This window comes from Physeter macrocephalus, chromosome 8, assembly GCF_002837175.3.
Source record: "Physeter macrocephalus isolate SW-GA chromosome 8, ASM283717v5, whole genome shotgun sequence".
NCBI lineage: Eukaryota > Metazoa > Chordata > Mammalia > Artiodactyla > Physeteridae > Physeter > Physeter macrocephalus.
Genome location: NC_041221.1, coordinates 133,552,732 through 133,572,390, shown reverse-complemented (window position 1 = coordinate 133,572,390; position 19,659 = coordinate 133,552,732). Strand labels below are relative to the sequence as shown.

Genomic DNA, 19,659 nt, shown 5'->3' with positions numbered 1-19,659 from the left:
GTATAACTGATTCACTTTGTTATAAAGCAGAAACTAACACACCATTGTAAAGCAATTATACTCCAATAAAGATGTTAAAAAAAATCATGGAAAAAAAAAAAAAAGGAAGAACTGGAGTGCTGCTGATACTATTTGTGACCTGGAATTGCTTTTCTCTTTTACCAGCTGTTCATATGCAGAGTAAAACAGTTCTGTCAACAGTTATGCAAACATGTTAGAATGCACACTGTATTAAATAAAGTGAAGGGGTCTTGTCTTCTTCAATAACTGAAGAAAGGACTTCCCTGGTGGCGCAGTGGTTAAGACTCCGCCTGCCAAGGCAGGGGACTTGGGTTCGAGCCCTAGTCCGGGAAGATCCCACATGCTGCGGAGCAACTAAGCCCGGGTGCCACAGCTACTGAGCCCACAAGCCACAACTACTGAAGCCTGTGTGCTTAGGGCCTGTGCTCCACAACAAGAGAAGCCACCGCAATGAGAAGCCTGTGCACCGCAACAAAGACCCAAAGCAGCCAAAAATAAATAAATAAAATTTTTTTAAAATTTGAAAAAAATGTCAGCAGTTCTATACAGCTGCAGCTCCTACCCCCACTGCATCATTCAAATATTTTTGATACACTTTGTTGAATTTCATCCTGTGGGATTGATATCAGGAAATTTATACCTGCATTTGTATTGATTGCTGGAAAAAAGTTCTCAGAAGTCTTTGTTCTGACACTTTTACTGTGGGCCCTGATTATGGCCCTACTCTGCCCATGGTCATGTGAAATACTGGGTCACAACTCATGTCATCAAAGATACCCTTGCTTCTCAGCTGGGGAAGTGGCAGGATTTGGGACTTGCCTTGATTGGTGAGGGTAGGGCTCTCTGAGTGAAGAGTGGCAGGGTCCAGTGGGAAGCAAGAGCAGGAAATGCTGACGTGTGGACCTGAAGGTTAAGGTTGACGTTTCCAGGAACTAGGACAGGAAAGAGCAGTCATGATCTGGTCTGTCTTGCCTGTAGCTATTGCCGTCTTATAAGAATGTGGTTGTCATCCACTATGCTGCCAGTGGTGAGTTGCTCTTGTAAATAAAATGAATATTAATAAATGCATTTGCATAGTGTACCTTACAGAAATCCTCCGAGTGGTGTTCCAAAAACTAGTTTTAGAACAAGTATCAACATGTGATTCTGTGCAGTGCTGTTAACTTGCTAGAAGATCCAAATAACACATTACTTGAATACTACCCAATCATGTTTGCTGGTGATTTCTAGTATTTGAATTTTCACTTTAAGCTACATTTCTTTATAAATACTACTAAACTTAATATTTCCTATTTGTTTTTAAAAAATACATAAATATAGTATTGAGAAAACAGAAAAACTTATAATTTCAGCAATTCTCGAGAGTTCTTGAGAATTCTCATTTCTCGTTCCCGAGTTTGAAAATTACTCTCAGTTGGGAATTTGGAAGCTCTGTCTCGGAGGTCCTCCCCCAGCTTTGGAGACAATCTCACTTCAAGAGGATGGGGGTCCCTCAGCCCTCAGAAACACAGGAGAGTCCTCCCTTCCCACTTTTCTGCTGTCTTCAGACATATTTGCTAATTGTTTTTTTCAAGTCTGAATTAGGATTTCTTAGTCGGTCGAATTCTTACTGCTTAAACAACATGCGATTTTTGTCTTCTGGTTAGTGCTAATAATTTCCAGAAATACAAGGAGACAGTTCTAAAAGTCCAAATTAATAAATTCACTTATTTCACTGAGCACACCCATGTGTTAAGGGTCAACCATGTTTCCAAGCACCAGGAGCACATATATGATTAAGACGCAGCCACTACCCTTGAGGAGTGTACCGTCTATTGAGGAAGATAGAAGTAAAATGAACTGCTTTGTGCTGTGGTGACTGTCACAGTTGGGTCTGAACAAGGTGTGTGTTGGGACAAATAATGTCATGGTTAATTCTGCTTGGGGTAGGGCCCCCAGGGGGAGGAGAAACTTCATGGAAAGCAGTCGATTTGCAGCTTAGACAAGGGGCAGATATTTGCGCTGTAGGTAGAAAGCGGGGTGGGAGGGAGGGAGATGCAAGAGGGAAGAGATATGGGAATATATGTATATGTATAACTGATTCACTTTGTTATAAAGCAGAAACTAACACACCATTGTAAAGCAATTATACTCCAATAAAGATGTTAAAAAAAATCATGGAAAAAAAAAAAAAAGGAAGAACTGGAGTGCTGCTGATACTATTTGTGACCTGGAATTGCTTTTCTCTTTTACCAGCTGTTCATATGCAGAGTAAAACAGTTCTGTCAACAGTTATGCAAACATGTTAGAATGCACACTGTATTAAATAAAGTGAAGGGGTCTTGTCTTCTTCAATAACTGAAGAAAGGACTTCCCTGGTGGCGCAGTGGTTAAGACTCCGCCTGCCAAGGCAGGGGACTTGGGTTCGAGCCCTAGTCCGGGAAGATCCCACATGCTGCGGAGCAACTAAGCCCGGGTGCCACAGCTACTGAGCCCACAAGCCACAACTACTGAAGCCTGTGTGCTTAGGGCCTGTGCTCCACAACAAGAGAAGCCACCGCAATGAGAAGCCTGTGCACCGCAACAAAGACCCAAAGCAGCCAAAAATAAATAAATAAAATTTTTTTAAAATTTGAAAAAAATGTCAGCAGTTCTATACAGCTGCAGCTCCTACCCCCACTGCATCATTCAAATATTTTTGATACACTTTGTTGAATTTCATCCTGTGGGATTGATATCAGGAAATTTATACCTGCATTTGTATTGATTGCTGGAAAAAAGTTCTCAGAAGTCTTTGTTCTGACACTTTTACTGTGGGCCCTGATTATGGCCCTACTCTGCCCATGGTCATGTGAAATACTGGGTCACAACTCATGTCATCAAAGATACCCTTGCTTCTCAGCTGGGGAAGTGGCAGGATTTGGGACTTGCCTTGATTGGTGAGGGTAGGGCTCTCTGAGTGAAGAGTGGCAGGGTCCAGTGGGAAGCAAGAGCAGGAAATGCTGACGTGTGGACCTGAAGGTTAAGGTTGACGTTTCCAGGAACTAGGACAGGAAAGAGCAGTCATGATCTGGTCTGTCTTGCCTGTAGCTATTGCCGTCTTATAAGAATGTGGTTGTCATCCACTATGCTGCCAGTGGTGAGTTGCTCTTGTAAATAAAATGAATATTAATAAATGCATTTGCATAGTGTACCTTACAGAAATCCTCCGAGTGGTGTTCCAAAAACTAGTTTTAGAACAAGTATCAACATGTGATTCTGTGCAGTGCTGTTAACTTGCTAGAAGATCCAAATAACACATTACTTGAATACTACCCAATCATGTTTGCTGGTGATTTCTAGTATTTGAATTTTCACTTTAAGCTACATTTCTTTATAAATACTACTAAACTTAATATTTCCTATTTGTTTTTAAAAAATACATAAATATAGTATTGAGAAAACAGAAAAACTTATAATTTCAGCAATTCTCGAGAGTTCTTGAGAATTCTCATTTCTCGTTCCTGAGTTTGAAAATTACTCTCAGTTGGGAATTTGGAAGCTCTGTCTCGGAGGTCCTCCCCCAGCTTTGGAGACAATCTCACTTCAAGAGGATGGGGGTCCCTCAGCCCTCAGAAACACAGGAGAGTCCTCCCTTCCCACTTTTCTGCTGTCTTCAGACATATTTGCTAATTGTTTTTTTCAAGTCTGAATTAGGATTTCTTAGTCGGTCGAATTCTTACTGCTTAAACAACATGCGATTTTTGTCTTCTGGTTAGTGCTAATAATTTCCAGAAATACAAGGAGACAGTTCTAAAAGTCCAAATTAATAAATTCACTTATTTCACTGAGCACACCCATGTGTTAAGGGTCAACCATGTTTCCAAGCACCAGGAGCACATATATGATTAAGACGCAGCCACTACCCTTGAGGAGTGTACCGTCTATTGAGGAAGATAGAAGTAAAATGAACTGCTTTGTGCTGTGGTGACTGTCACAGTTGGGTCTGAACAAGGTGTGTGTTGGGACAAATAATGTCATGGTTAATTCTGCTTGGGGTAGGGCCCCCAGGGGGAGGAGAAACTTCATGGAAAGCAGTCGATTTGCAGCTTAGACAAGGGGCAGATATTTGCGCTGTAGGTAGAAAGCGTTTACCAAGTCAATACAGACTTGAGTCTGCATGGCACATGTAAGGGGCTGATAAGGCTGGCTGGAGATAGAATCAGTAGGACCTGAGTGATGGGGAGAAGTGGTGAGGGCAGGGAAGGGAGGTGTCCAGGATGGGCTCCAAGGCTTTTAGCTTGGGTGTATGCCAGGTCCTGTCTGAATCATAGTAGCGTATTAACATTTGGTCCAGTCAAATCAAGGTGCTTGCTTGGAGACTAGTAGGGGATCCTGAGCAGAAGTGACCACAGGACCATGCTGGGCTGAGAGTGCAGCCTGCCTGCCTGTGGAAGGGCCCCCGGAGACTTCCTGGAGGAGGAGATTTTTGAACTGAGCCTTGAAGGAGGCCCTATGAGGCAGAGAGGGTTGGAGGGGAGAAACGTGGGTGGGAATGAAGGTGTTTCAGATCTGGAAAAAACTCACACGATGGCACAGGGGTATAGAGCCCTTTGGTGGCCTCTGGGAAGTAGCAAAGGGTGGCTGGAGAAAAAATATTTGGCATTGGTGGTGTGTGTGTGTGTGCACATTGTGTGCATGGGTGCGTGTGCATGGGTGTGTGTGTATGTGCATGCATAGGTATGTGTTGTATACATGGATGTGTGTGTGGCAGGGAGGTTGGAGAGGGAAGCAGACAGACAGTGACCCAGTGAAGACAGGCTCAGTCAGTTTAACAGCAAAACTAGGAGTTCAGGCGACGCCCTAGGAGGTGGGGAGAAGATGGAGAATTAAAGCATGGGAGTCGCATCACCAGATTTGGACTTAAGAATCATCGCTCTGCTTCAAAAACATACATGCTGGGAATTTTGGTAAACTTAAAAAAAAAGGATCAAGAATAAGCAACTGAGCGAAAGAGAGTAAGCAATGCCGGTGATCTTCCGATTGTCTTTCTGCTCTCCATCTTGTCGGTTGGGATTTTCTGTGCCGTGCTGTGTGTAGGGTAGGTGTGGCTGCCCGCAGCACCAGCCAGGCTGAGGTGGAGTTAGGGCTCTGTGGCCAAAGGGAAGGCTGGCAGGACCTGCCTCCTGGACTAAATTGCTTGTGTCGCCCCAGTTGATGAATGTCTCTGACATTGGGAATAGCAATCCCATCAAGACACCTTCATTGGATTTCACTCTTCATTGACTCAAGAAGTGAAATATCTTAGAACCAGAAAGCTTAGTCCCTTGCCTCGAATGGGTTGGTTATTTTTTATGGTTTGCACTGAATTGTGGAGATTGAAATATACACACAATAACCAGGGAAGTTATGCCTCTCCTTGGGCTCACATATACTTGTACATTACTTTGTGTAATTTGGCCTCTGGACAGAGACTATGGGTTTGGGTGCCGTCTCCGCTAGGGTCCTAGTGGGGTAAGGGACACCTGGGTTTGCCTGGATATAATAGGTATGTTTGTCTCATTAGAATTGGGAAAACTCAGAATGGCTTGGCCTTTGTACCTCTAGTCCCCAAGGCATCCCAGGAGAAGTCAGACGCGGTTCCTCCTATAGGCATAATCCATGACCACCTGGCATCAGGTATGAGAGAGAGCTTTCTCCACTGCAGGTGCAGAGTCAAGGACAGTGTTTCACGGGGATTTTATTTATAAAACTGAGCCCTGATGGTGACTATAGATGCCAAAATAGGGGAATTAAAATGGTCCTAGAGCAATGCAATCATTTTCAGGATAACTTCAACCTGACATCTATATGGAGGAACTTGGCCATATTTCTTTGTGACACTGGGCAGTTCCCTTCTGCTCTGTGTGTCCAATTCCTCATTTATAAAATAAAGTTCTTAGACTAGGTTCATTTTAAGGTATCTTCTGGCTCAATAGTCTGTGATTTTGTGATTAACTGCTAGTAACCACTGCAGTGGTCAGCATGCAGGGTACCACCCACTCACCCAATAAGGATATATCGAGCATCCTTGATGCACCAGGCCCACTAGGAAGCACTGGCCAGCTTCACCTCTTTGCCTCCCCTTAATGCGCTTGATAGTGAAGTTCAGGTCCAGAGACAAGGAGAAGCCACCACTAGCTGGTGATTAATGGGTAGTTCTGTCTTTTCCTCAAAGCCAGTGGCTCAGTGTTCACTTCTCCCTTGTCTGCCTTTGGCTGAGCTCCTTCAGGCTTCCTTCCTCTGGGGCATCATTGCACACGGTTATGTCTGCTCCAGCAAAGCTGCCCACTCTTTGGACTTTATTGCCGCTTTCTGGGAACTCAGAACAAGAATTGCTTCAGTTGTGGCAATGCACGCTGGGGACTGACCCAGGAGAAGGGCTGCCAGATGCCAGAACTGCTGCCTGTACTTGCTGATTCATTATCAGCATCAGACAGTCTGCTCTGCGAATGATGATAAATGTGTGGTGTTCTTCTAAAGGAATCACGTCCTCTGAGATTAACCCTGTGCCAACAGCCGGCTTGTCTGCTGCATGGCATCCCATCCCCTACAATCCCCTTTTCAGTAGTCCAGGACACACCTTGAAAGAAGAAAGTGTGTTTGGTTAAGGATAATAGGAGACCTCATGTCCCTGTAATTTAGAAATGCAAACAGTAGATGTTTCTATTCCAGACAGAGAGGCAGGGACAAGGTGGGTAGCTGCTCTGGAAGTGGGGAGGCATTGGAGAGAGGAGGCCCAGTGACAAACATGCAGGTGCCCCAGCAAATTTTCAGGCTACTCATCTAGGTGGGACTGAGATGGGTTAAAGAAGAGTCATCCCTGGACACACTGCAGCAGCGTGAATGTTACCATGCACCTAGCCACCCGTTGTCTCCATCACTGTGGGCAAGACTCTTCCCCAGCTTGGCTTTAGTTGCTTCTGTTAGGAAAATGAGTCATCTGGACCAGGCCATCTCCAAGTGCCCTCGTAGGACTTCCTCTACCAGTTCATTGGTCAGACAGGCTCAGCCCTACAACCCGTCCAGCCTGGGATCCCTGATGGCTCCAAGTGTTGTGCTGTGGGTACGTGGTCCTCCTCTCGATGTCAGCCTCCAAGGCAGTTCCCCAAACAGACCTTCCTCCTCTTACTGCCTCCCCCAGATCACTGGGGCAGGTTTGAGGTAGGATAAGAACCAAGTTGGTGGGTGCCATTTCTTTCTCACTTTCCTTCATTTGGAAGAGGTAGGTTATGTCAGATGCCAAACCCCAATTCCTGAGGAGCTGGAGATCCATTCCACACCTGGCAGAAAAGATGTCCTTCTTGGGGCCCATGAGTTCTGGGGAGTTCAGCACCATTCCAAACCCAGGGTTTTAGAATTAAGTCATATTTCTATGGCAACGGTACTTATACCTCCATCTATTGGGACAAATAATAATGATAACAGCAGGTACCAATTTTGTTGCTTCCTATTTTCCAGGCATTATACTGAGTTGTTTACATAACATCAACTCATTTCAATCCTCATACCATCCCCCTGAAGGAGATACTATTCCCAGCCCCCCCCCACCTCCCACCCCCATTTTACAGATAAGGAAACTGAGATTTACAGGGTGAAATATCCTGCTGTGATCACACTGTAAGAGCCAGAGCTGACTTTTAAACCTGTGTTTTCTGACTCTAGCACCTGAATAAGCACCTCACAGGACTGCCAGAGCAAAGCACTGCAAGGGCACAGTACCTGCCTGATTGATGGGCAGCTCACACTCACTTGTCCTCCACCCAGAACTCACCCCTCAGCTGGGAGAGTGCCTTTCAGTGGTTTGCTGGGAAAGCAGCCTCAACTAAGAGAGAAAGGGAGGCCGTAACTGCAGGCCTTTATTTCGGTGGTTTATGATATGGTGATGGCGTTCCTTCCATCGACATAAGCCATCCTAATAGCACCATTTATCATTATGACAAAGGTTAGGATAGGGGGAGACTGGAGCTGGAATGAAAGAGTAGAATTATGATGATTTTAGCAGTTGAAAGTGACATCACCTCAGAACTGCGCTATCGAATGGCAAATTGAAAGCCGGACTGAAATTGCTTTAAAACATATCCAGAGATGGTTTTCCACAGCTGTGATAAAGTCATTTGGTTGTGTTTGGAGATGCATTTCTATCTAGACTGTTCTCTGAGTTGTGTCTGCACCCTTCCACTCAGAGGCTGCTGGTCGGCCCCGGAGGCGTCTGAGGCTCTGGGTTCTATTTGGGGGCACCTGTGATCTGCCACACCCCAGATGGGGCGCTGGAGAAGCTGATGGAGTCATTCTCTCATTGTCTTTTTAGTGTGTTGTGAATGTCTCTTCATGTCAATAAGTCATGTGTTTACAACATTTTTAATGGCCACATTGCTTTCCTCTATCCATCTGGTGGATTGAACCTAGGCTTTTGGAACTGTCTCCTGCCCCCTGTCAGCAAGTTGGAACAAATGAGGGTGCTAGCCAGGGGCCTTCAGGATGTGCCCTGGCTGTTTGACCAGCCCTTATTTATTTGGCCTTTATCCAGGTAACCTGGAGGGAAGACCATGGAGACTGGAGCTTCAGTTACCTTATGCCCTCTTTTTTTCATCCTCAGGCAAAAGAAGGGGAATGTAGCCCACAGACACTGGGTTGGACCTTCGAATTTGGTCAAGTGCAAGCCCTGTCCCACGGCACAGTCAGCCATGGTCTGCGGCTCCGACGGCCACACCTATACGTCCAAGGTCGGTCTTCTTCGTTCTCTTTTTTGTCATCAAAAAGTACTCTGTGTCTGTTTGTTCTGACAAGGCTCTCTGGGCCAAAACTGGGGCCTGTGAATCTCAGTGGACTTCGGGGCTTGCCCTTGAGAAGCTGCCACATGAACAGACTCTTTGGCCTAAGAGACAAGATAAAAGTATTCTCTCCTATGTAACTGGAGTGATCAAGGGCTTAGGGAAAGGGTGATTCTGAGAGTGGTGTGTGATCCTGAAGTGAATCTAGGCCAGCTTCCTGGAGAAAGTGAGGAAGTAAGCTGTTCCAAAGCTCAGCTGATGGGGAGCAAAGATGTGAGGGAGGCCCAGGATGTCTGCCTTACAGACAGCATGGTGATAGGGAGGTGTATGATGTCGGCACACATTTAAGCTGCATTTATTGTGTATCTAGAATGTATCCAGCACAACACCAGGTCCTGGGGCTAGAGAGGCTGCTGTTCCTTTCTCTGGGGACTTCAGGGCTTACAGTCTAATGCGGGGGCGTGGGGCAGGGTTGCTAGTATGGTGACAGGTCATTTTAACTCAAACCAGTGAAGAGAAAATGGTTTCATAGAAAAAGGGACTAGGCATAAAGTGGGTCTGTTTATTCTTACTGGAGCAAGGAGGAGAAGTTTCACAGAGGAGGAGCATTTCATCTGGGCTCTAATAAAAGGAATTGCAGGCAGGGAAGCAGGGATCACTAGGGTGGAGGAAGGAGGTGACCATTTGTTCTTGGAACTACAGACAGTGTCCTTGGGCTAAGGTTGTCCATTTGTGTTTGGGAATGGGTACATTTCGGTGGGATAATGAACAAAAGAAACCACAGAATCGACAAGGGTTTGCTTATTCAACAACAAGGGTTTGCTTATATTCAACAAGTATAAATCAGCACCCGCTCCCACACCCTTAGTGCTGGGCGTGAAGAGTTGTGTGTGCGTGTCTGAGACAGGGTGGGGGGGCGAGGAGTGGGGCTCTGACTCTCCCATCCCCTCCAGCCAGAGCTGCACCGCTTTTATCTCTCTTCTTCTTTTCCCTGTAGGGATCATTTGCAGAAGGGAGTCTGGGGCTGATGAGAGTTGTAACTGGTGACTCCCTGGTCACTTGTGGCCACGTTGCCTTGTGGTCCTTGGGCTTGGGCCTTTACTCTGGTCCCACCTCTGTCCCTCCCCCACTGCACACATAGCTTCTGTTCTCTGCGATCCCCTCACCATCCTGACCTTTACACTGTGGAGATTGCATAGGCCTGGGGGTCCCTCACTGCCTGCTGTCCTCAGAAGCTTATTAGGATTATTACAAGTAATAATAATAATCATGTATTATTATTCACCGAAAGAGTGAGTCATGTACTTTTATTCACTGAAAGTAGATTTTTATTCTCTCGCATTTTCACAGTTTTCTAACCAAAGGGAATATATATAACAAAACGGGAAGCCAGAAGGTTCATCTAGCTTGCACCCAGACCCGTGTAAGCTGCTTTAGGATATCAGTATCATAATTACTGCTTGGTAGTTCCTTTGTTCTTTCAACAGGTATCACTAGAGCCCTTCTTATGCACCAGGCTCTGTGCCAGGTGCTGGGGAAACTTATGATAGAGTGGAAATAAAAAAGTTGGCTCTTCTTCACGGCCAGAGTCAGTAAGCCATACCTCCCCAACGTCAGACCTGCAGTGTGAATTACGGCTTCTCTGCCCAGGGCCACAGCCAGAACGTCCTGGCTCCGTAGCTCAGCCCAGCTTGGCTGAGTGTGCCTAACATCCCCGCTTCGCGTCTCTCCCTGACCCCGAAGGAACCGCAGGCTTGCTTCTAACACCCTGCACTGTCTGGACTAGTGCATTTATAATAACATTGATGACTCAGATCTGTCCCCCACTCCCCGAAGGCAGATCAGGCCATCATTGTCTTTCACCTAAAGCCCAGCTTCTAGGTATGTGAACAATTGCCTGGAGATTCTGTTAAAATGCAGATTATGACAGAGCAGGTCTGATGTGGCGCCTGAGATTCTGCATTTCTAACAAGTTCCCAGGTGACGTCCATGCTGCTGGTCCACGGACCACACTTTGAGTAGTGAGGACTTTGGTTTTTATAGACACCTCCTAATGGGACTCTACCTCCAGTCTGCCTTTCCCCGTCCCCCCAAATCCACTTCCACATGACGTAAGAGGTGAGGGTAATTCTGCAATAAAAGTCTGTTTGTACGTCTCCCCCACTTAAAATGTATGGATAGCTCTCCTCTTGCAGTTGCAACTAAGCTGAGACCCTTCACCGTCAACAGCAAAGCCCTCCAGAGTCTGTCTCCGTAATCACCTACTCTAGACAGATCCTTCATTCCTTTGTCCAGGAACTATCTCTTGGACACTTATCATTGTTCTAGGCACTGTGCAGAGCATGGAAGGGCAGGGGGGAACCAGACCGACGCCATCCCTGCTCACTTGGAGGTTACACTCTGGTAGGGGAGACAGACAGAAATAACTGACCAAACAAATAAATAGGTAACTTCAAATTTTGGTAACTGGTACCAAGGAAATACATGTGGTGCTCTGAAAGAGAGACAGAGTGCTTTATAGCTTCAAATGCCAGCTCCCCCTGACCCCCGAGCTACAAGGAGAAGTCGTAACCTGTCAGATGTGGCTTGAGATGCTGCCAGTTGCCCAGGGAATGTCTCTGCAAATGTTTGCTGGTCAGGGCCCCCCTGCAGTTTGAGCAGTAAAGTTGGCTTTTTGTGTTAGAGAAGGTTGCCTGCTGAGAAGGCGCTTCTGAGGAGGTGTCCTTTAAACTCTGAGAGGGGGCATTGGTAGAATGTTCTAGATAGAGGAAATAGCATAGGCCAAGGCTCTAAGGCAGGATGATGAGTTTGAAGAACTAAGAGGATGCCCTATTGGTGGCTGTGACAGTGAGGGGAGAGGCACAGGAGATGAGGAGGAGAGGGCGGATGTGAGGACAGTCCAAGAGGAGACATTCAGCCAAAACTTGGGAAGTAAGCAGGTGGTCAGGCAATGCCAGGCTTGCAGGACACTTGCTACTGTAAGTGCCTTCTTGCCCATGTCTGCCTTAAGTGGCAGACTTAAGAGTGTGTTTGGTCCTAGAGGTAGAAACAATGCCTGTCTACCTTCACCAAGCACAGGACACAGAGTGGGTGCTCAGTATCACGGATAAGAGAGAAGAGCCACTGAGGACTCCAGCTGAGAAGGAATGGTGAGATTCCAGTCTGTGCAACCCTTCCGGGATTTGAGTGAAGGGGTTGCCGAGAGGTTAGTGATTGAGAGAAATAAGCCATCCCCAGCCTGGGCCAAGTTGCTTAGCTAAACACCCAGCCTGGAGCCCTGGCAGAGAGAGGATCTTTGCAATGATTCTGTCTTTGTGAAGATCCAGTTTGTGCTGTTCAGTTATTCCCTCCACCTCTGGAGTGAACTGTCTGATCCTGGAGCCTGCGATTAGAGACGAGCCATGAAATGTCAGTGAGTGATCAGGGCTGTTTGGGCAAGTGGCACATTGCATATCAAACTCCAGCAACAACCTGCCCGCTCGCCTGTCTCTCATTCGCAGAAGGAGCTTCAAATGCCAGCTCCCCATGACCCCTGAGCTACAAGGAGCAGTCATAACCTGTCAGATGTGGCTTGAAATGCTGTCAGCTGCCCAGGGAATGTCTCTGCAAATGTTTGCTGGTCAGGGCTCCCCTGCAGTTTGAGCAGGAAAGTTGGCCTTTTGGGTTAGAGAAGGTTGCCTGCTTACAGGTAGTGATAACTAGCTTGTTTAAGAGGCAGGATCTGGATTTGGAAGGCTCTTTTGCAATGATTTTTCAAAAGAGGAATGGCTTCCGGATACTGCTGGGCAGAGCCCCAAAGTCTGGCCCAGCCTGCTATTCCTCTAGTGCCCTTGAATTCCTGTACCTGCCTCAGTCCTGAGTTTCCCAGACCTGGTCAGCTGTCTTTTCTTGGAGCAAAAGAAGAGACCTAATGCCTTCTTATCAGAACTTGTAGTGCCTTTCTCCCCATCCTCCATGTGGGGTAGACTGAGGCCCAAAGAGTCAAGGCCAGTGGCAGAATTTGACACTCAGAGTCTCTTGCCTGGATATCTGTGATCACCTGCTTCCAGTTAAAACAAAGGGAAGAGGATGGTGGAGGGGCAGCAGTGCAGTGGAAAATGGTGTGGGTGTTGGTTTTTAACATTAATCTCCTAGTTTTCCATCCACTTTTAGAAAGTTGACGTTCTCTTTTTCCTAAAGAAAATCAAATGACTCATGCTGAAGGCATGTGTTGACTGCTCAAGACCTCTGAAGCCAAGACCAATTCTAAACCCTCGTGGTGTGCAATGAGACTTCCTTCCAAGGGGGATATTTCAGCCTGGTCGGGTTCAGTATTGGAGTGATTTAGCTATTGCCCCTAAACATATGGCCACTTCTTTATTGAGGTTCAAGAGCACATTTTAGTCTCACAGACAAAGCTGTCGCAGGACCACCAGTAGATGGGCAGTTAATAGAGTGAATGAGTTAACTGTTAGTGAACAAGTGACTTCCCATTCCCTGGAGTTATGGCCTTTTTTTGGGTCATTGGGGTCAAGAAACAAAGGACAGATGAGAGCAGGATGCATGTACAACTGGAAGTGATTTGACGTCATAAATCACATTCACAAAAATCAGTTTCGGCAAAAATATATTGCAGCCCAGTGCCATCATCATCAAGGAAATCTGTAGTAAATAATCACAGTCCTCCAGGGGAGGTGCTCACCCTTTCACAGATGGATCTGAAGCCTGTGGGGAACACCGTCAGGAGCAGGGTGAGGAAAGAGCGTGGATATCAGCTCTGTCCTTGACGCCCGGTGTTTGTCTTCAGGTTCCATCAAACAAGCTTGCTTTCTGCTTCTGGGCCCTGAACCATCAGAAGCTCCTAGAACGGGGGTGGAGAAGTATTTAGAAGCCTCTGTCTGTAGCAGGGCTCTTCCAGTGTCCTGGCACCAGGGGCACCACTCAGAGCTCTGTGACTCCCCCAGATCAAAGATAAAATCCACAGGAATGCACAGCATCTTGAGATGAAGGGATATAAGATGTTACATGGCAATAAATGACTCTATATTCAGACTCTACAAAGCATAACTCACAAAAGATAAGGAACAGAAAACTCCCCTCTGGGAACAGGCAAGTGGAGGCCAGCACCGCAGCTGGTTTGAGAATGTGGTAGAGACCCTGCCCCTCGACGGGGCTTCTAGGTAGTAAGGATCACCCTTATCATTTAACTTGCCCTGAGGTCACATTCTCCTGGCCAGGAAAACTGAAGGAGTCCAGAAATTCAGCAAGTGTTTATTGAATTCTTTCTCACTCCGTGTCACGCATTGTGCTAAGTACTGGGGATACGACAGAAGACGAAGCCCCAGTTTTCACGGAACTTACAAGGAAGGTAGACAAATTACAAAGCAGTGTCCTTTCATTAAAATAGGTGTTCAGATAAGGGATGTTCGGGGTGCTGCAGGACCCAGGACAGGGCCTCCTCAGCCAGTTTGGAGGTGTGACTAGTCTTCTTAGAGGAAGCGATGGTTCATCGAGATCTTAAGGCTGGAAGGAGTTGCCTGGAGTACGAATGGAGGTGGAAGGTATAGAGAGTTCATTCATCAAAGGAAAGAGGGGGCTGAAGAGATGAGACAAAGCACAGACCCTCCTGAAGGAACCGGTGAATGTGTCACTGTGGCAGTGTCGCATGGGGATTGGGGACAGGGGGTTAACTAGACACAGAAATGAGGCTAGAAAAGCGTCAGGGGCCACTTTTCCGGGGCCTTGAAGCCCAAATGAGAGGGGTTGCACTTTACCCTAAGAAAACTGGGGGTCTTACTAAGGACTTTTATTTTTTCACTGGCTTACACTGGCTGCAGGATGGGAGTGGTTGGGCAAGCCTGGAAGCCTGGACTTGTATTGTGGTTGCAGAGATGGATAGGAAGCAGTCTGAAGAGGCATTCAGGAAGTCATAGCTGGACTTGGTGACTGTCTCAATTTCAAATACAGAGAGTCATTTTAGCTTTGAGCTCAATAGAAGGACATCTTCACCATCGGGATCCCAATGGGACTTGCAGTTGCTCTTGCCAGCAGCTTTGTGGCCTCAGCCTAAACCAGAGGGACCCCATCGTTTGTGAGTGCCTTTCCTTTCTCTGCTGTTATCCGCGTAGAAAGATGAAGGCTCCTGGGGTCCTGGCTGCCAGTTTCTAATTTTGCCTGTAGGAAGGGAAGCATTACTGTGGCTGATGGAATCTGGCCAGCCCAGGCTTCAAGGTGGTCAATCTCAGCTTTCTCTCCCCGTGGAGGGGAGAGCGGTTTGGGAAAACTGTGAGCAGATCTGGAGTGGTGCTGGGGACCTGGAAACTCAGAAGGGGGCAGGAGTGGAGGTCCCTGCTGCTCCAGGTTCTGGCCCTGGTGGGTGTCTCCTGGCTGGGCCTCTTTTAACAAGGACTTCCTTGACATCTCTCCCCCTGCACCCACCTAACCAGAGCTCAGACGTCAGGGCTGGGACTGCTCGTGTCCAGGCAGAAGCTGCACGGCCTGACCTCTGAGGCGAGGGCCCTTGCAGTGGCCCTGGGAGCCCGGCTCACCTTGTTCTCTGGCATCAGCCCGGCTGCTGGGAATGGACAAACAAGCCGGCAAACACCCGTCTGCTCTGCCCCTCCTCCCACGACGTTTAGTTCATTAACAGCTGTTAAACAATTAGCAAATGGCTCATTTCTGTCTAGAGGCAGAAGAGAGATGCAGAGTTAAGGAGCGCTGTGAAAGAAGATGCTTCTCCTCTGTTCTGAGTGCGCACCCGCGAGGGAGGGGGAGAGAGAGCTTGCCTTACAGTGTTGGCATTTCTTTCAACACATTGTTGCTGCAGATTATATTATTTTCAGAGTCGTCTTAATGGTTTCGAACAATTGCCACCAAGTAAAGGTCATGTTTGAAGTTCTTGGCAAATAGAGACTCTGTTGGCCGGCATTTCCCACACACAGGCTGTTCCGAGGGTCAGAGCCAATCCAGGGCATGGATTTGTTAAGCCTTCTCAAGACAGCGTCGAGCTCGGTATGTCTTCTTAGTCTCCCCAGACTTCTATGGCCCTGCATCCATGACAGGCGTGGGTGGTTTTTATGTGCGGCTCCTCTTCTTTGCTTTTTGGCTGAGTTGAGGCTGTCGGTATTTTCAGGGACATTTTTAGATAGCCCTGCCTCCATAGAACCTGCTGGGTGAGAATTGTCCTCACTTGCAAATGGCTCATTGGCAAGGGCCTCACTTCTGACTAAGCAGAAGAGAAGATGATTGGACACTGAGGTGGAAGGCTTGCATTTGCACATTTTGTGCATTAGGAAACTGGAGCCCGATGGCCATGGTCACGGCCCCAGGAACAAGAGGTGTGGCAGCAGTTAGGCAAGACACTGGATACTGCCATCTGGGCAGCCCTGTGGAGGGCCAAGAAGTAGTAAATACCCCGCCCCCATCCTGCATGCTCTCAGGTGGTAGGCAGGGAGAAAAAAGTCGGGTCGTGTGCCCATAGACCACATGGACACCAATGGTCTGATGCGGGAGTCGGGTCGTAGACTTCACTATTTTGATTTTCTGTTGCTTAGAAAAAGCTAACACAAGAGGTGTTATGACTTTGGAGACATACTCAGTGGCATCTAACCAACTCTCAGCAAGTTTTTTTTAATACATTAAACAGTTGGAGGTCTGGGGACAAATTCCCCATGGCAGATGCCCCAACTTTGCTTTTCCCCCTGAGGCCTTGTTCATTTTCATTGTCCTTTCTTCAGTCTGTGGTGGCCAAACATCACTGGATAATGAGAAGCTAGTGTTCATAGTACGAAGACCCTCAACTATTAGTTTAAATAGAGTTCTTGCCCTTGTTTGGATGTCATCCCCTTTTCTCTTTCACAGGGTTTTTGGAAGGAACAAGTATAAATAATATTTAAGATGTTTACTGTGTATTAGTTCTGGCTGCTATAGCAAAAACTCAAACGGAACAGAGGCTTGAACGGGATACAGTTTTATTTCTCTCTCACGTAGACATTCTAAAGATAAGCAGCCTGGGGCTGATATGCTGCCTCCAGACTGTCAGTGACCAGCGTCCTTTACCTTGTTGCTCTGTCATCCTGACAGTTGGAACTGTTGAGCTTCTGCCTCTTGGTCCAAGATGGCTGCTGTGCCCCAGCCAGTAGGAAGGAGGTGAGGGAAGAGGCACAGTCTGGAAGTCATGTGTCATTTCTGCTCACATCCTACTGGCCACAACTTAGTCACAGGGCTACACAGAGCTGCAAGGGACGCTGGGAAATGTGGGTTTATTCTGGGTAGCTCCATATCCAGCTGAAATTTGAGAGTTGTGTTGTTATTAAGAAGGATAGAGTGAATATTGGAGTAATCTAGCCGTCTCTACGATAGTAATATTTTAAATAATGACAGTGACAATAACAAGAAAACAATAGTACTTCATTGTTGAACATGTATTAAGTACTGTGATATTGTACTAAGTGCCACAGTATTATTTTACTTCCTCTATTATTCCATCTAATTCTCACAATGAACCTTTGAGGTTAGGGGCTATTAATAGTCTCAAAGAGGAGAAAACTGAAGCTGCAAAACTTTGTCCAAGGTCAACACAGCTCTTAGCAGCAGAGTAGATATCGGAACCCTGGTCTGTCTGGTTCTCAAGTGACAGTCTTTACTTCTACGAGGGAAATGCCATCTGAAAAGTAATATAAAATACCAGCTGTATCATCAGGATGCTTTTGATTTCAAGTGACAGAAACAGAACTCAAACTTGGCTTCATCAAAAAATGAAGATTTACTGGCACAGAAGGCTAGAAAGTATACTGGGGTGGGCAGACCTCAGAGAAAGAAGGGGAAATTCAGTGTGGAAATTCTTTCTCATCTTTGTCCATCTCTGCTGGGCTTCATTCTGCCAAGAGGCTCTCTCCCCTTGGCAGGGAATATGGATTTTGATGGCCCCTGATTCATTTGCTTGTAGCCTAGAAACTGCAAAGAAATTTGTCAGTATCTGTGTTTCAATCCCAGGGAAGGATTCCAATTGGCTGTTTTTGAATCATGTGCCCATCCTTTAATCAAATACTATGGTAACATGACCCTCTTTACCCCTACCCTTCACTATGATCAAGGGTAGTATTTTTTACCAGAAGAAGAGGGAAAGAGTATTTACTGGACTGAATAAAAATTTTAAAGTAGTGTACTGCATAATCACCTTTTAAAATATCAAATATTGTTAAGTATTTGTGTCATTAAAGGCTTCAGCTAAATGCCACTAGCTTTTGAGCCTGTAAGAATGTATTAAGGTGTACTGTGTTTCTAGGAGTGGTAGGCAAAAAGGAGCATATAATACAGGTCCATACCAGACGTGTTAGTGATCTAAAGAGAAAGTTCGTGCAAAATAAAGTAGATTCAGCACCACTTTAATTCAGAAATCTTTTAAACCATTTGGCCTAATGTTGTAATACTTCCTTCTAATCATGAGGCACATCTGTCCTCAGTTCTATTAAGCATTTCTTTCTTCTTGGAACATGCCAAGATAACACAGTCTTTTTGGCTCCCGAGGATAAACTTTCAGGTAAAATGGTTATTGTGACATTTTCAGAAAGCACAGATGTTCAAACACCGTCCACGGTGAAATGCACCCTCAGAATTTACATGGTCTACATCAACATGCAGATTAGTTATGAAGTTACAGCAGAAGGAAGCAATTCAGCTAAGTATTTTACCACTTATTTCTATGTTGTATACGCAAACATGTGTTTAACCAAGATTTGAAGAATGGGTTTTCATGCCTTCTTCTCAAATGCCCTGAGTAGAATGCCATGTAATTAGTTAGCGCTTTTGTTAAAAACACATTAGGAAGAATAACCTTCTTGTCATCAGTTCTGTTGAATGCACAACTAAACCATTTGATAAAGCAATTACCTGAACACGATTATGCACATCCTCACCTCATCAGGAGATGAAACGAAGGATTAGGAAAAAATTGCAAAGCACATGAGATCTCTGCCAACCAATCCTTTAGAAGAGAGAAGGGTCCCTGGCCAGAATGAATATGCACAGTGCTATAAATCTAGTTAAATCATTACAAAAAACTTTAATGAAGTTCAGGTTCATGTTGCTTTTGTTTTTCTTAAACAAACAAACAAAACATTCCCTGTTGGCATACTGCTCAAATGAGTACAGTCAGACTTATTCATGACATTTTCCAAGAGAACGTTTCGGTACTAGATATGGGTAATGCTCGTAGAAGCTGATCTCACTTTCTATGCCTTGGGCTAGGACCTGTATGTTATGTCAGAGAATGAGGGAATATTTAGCTGGGTTAGAATTTACCATGAATTGATACCATAACTGCCTATTGAGAGATATGACTTAAATGATGATCTCCCTTTTACCGTAGCAAGTTGGTGGTTTTCTCCCATTCTAAAACAATTGAAACATTTTTGCATCTTTATATACAATGCATGAGATAGAAATGCTTCATCCTTGGGCCAAGGGTGGCACCTTCCTGCGATGCTGGGTTCTGTCCAGTGAGGTGCTCAGAACAGCAGACTTTCTGGAGCAGGGAAGACCCTGTGTCCCAAAGAACAGTTTTCCCCGAGTTCTGGAGAGGGTGTGGAGAAAAGGGAACACTCTTGCACTGCTGGTGGGAATGTAAATTTATACAGCCACTATGGAGAACATTATGGAGGTTCCTTAAAAAACTACAAATAGAACTACCATACGACCCTGCAATCCCACTACTGGGCATATACCCTGAGAAAACCATAATTCAAAAAGAGTCATGTACCAAAATGTTCATTGCAGCTCTATTTACAATAGCCAGGACATGGAAGCAACCTAAGTGTCCATCAACAGATGAATGGATAAAGAAGATGTGGCACATATATACAATGGAATATTACTCAGCCATAAAAAG

At 45.9% G+C, this 19,659-nt stretch overlaps 1 protein-coding gene across 2 annotated transcripts in view; it reads left to right on the top strand.

Annotated features, from left to right (window-relative positions):
- The window catches only part of SPOCK1 (SPARC (osteonectin), cwcv and kazal like domains proteoglycan 1), a 560,476-nt gene that overhangs the window by 412,076 nt on the left and 128,741 nt on the right, over window positions 1-19,659 (top strand). For both annotated transcript variants that reach the window (XM_024121302.3, XM_024121312.3), the window contains one exon: window positions 8,618-8,744. In XM_024121302.3, the coding sequence (XP_023977070.1) occupies window positions 8,618-8,744 (127 nt within the window). The remainder of the gene's footprint in view (window positions 1-8,617; window positions 8,745-19,659) is intronic.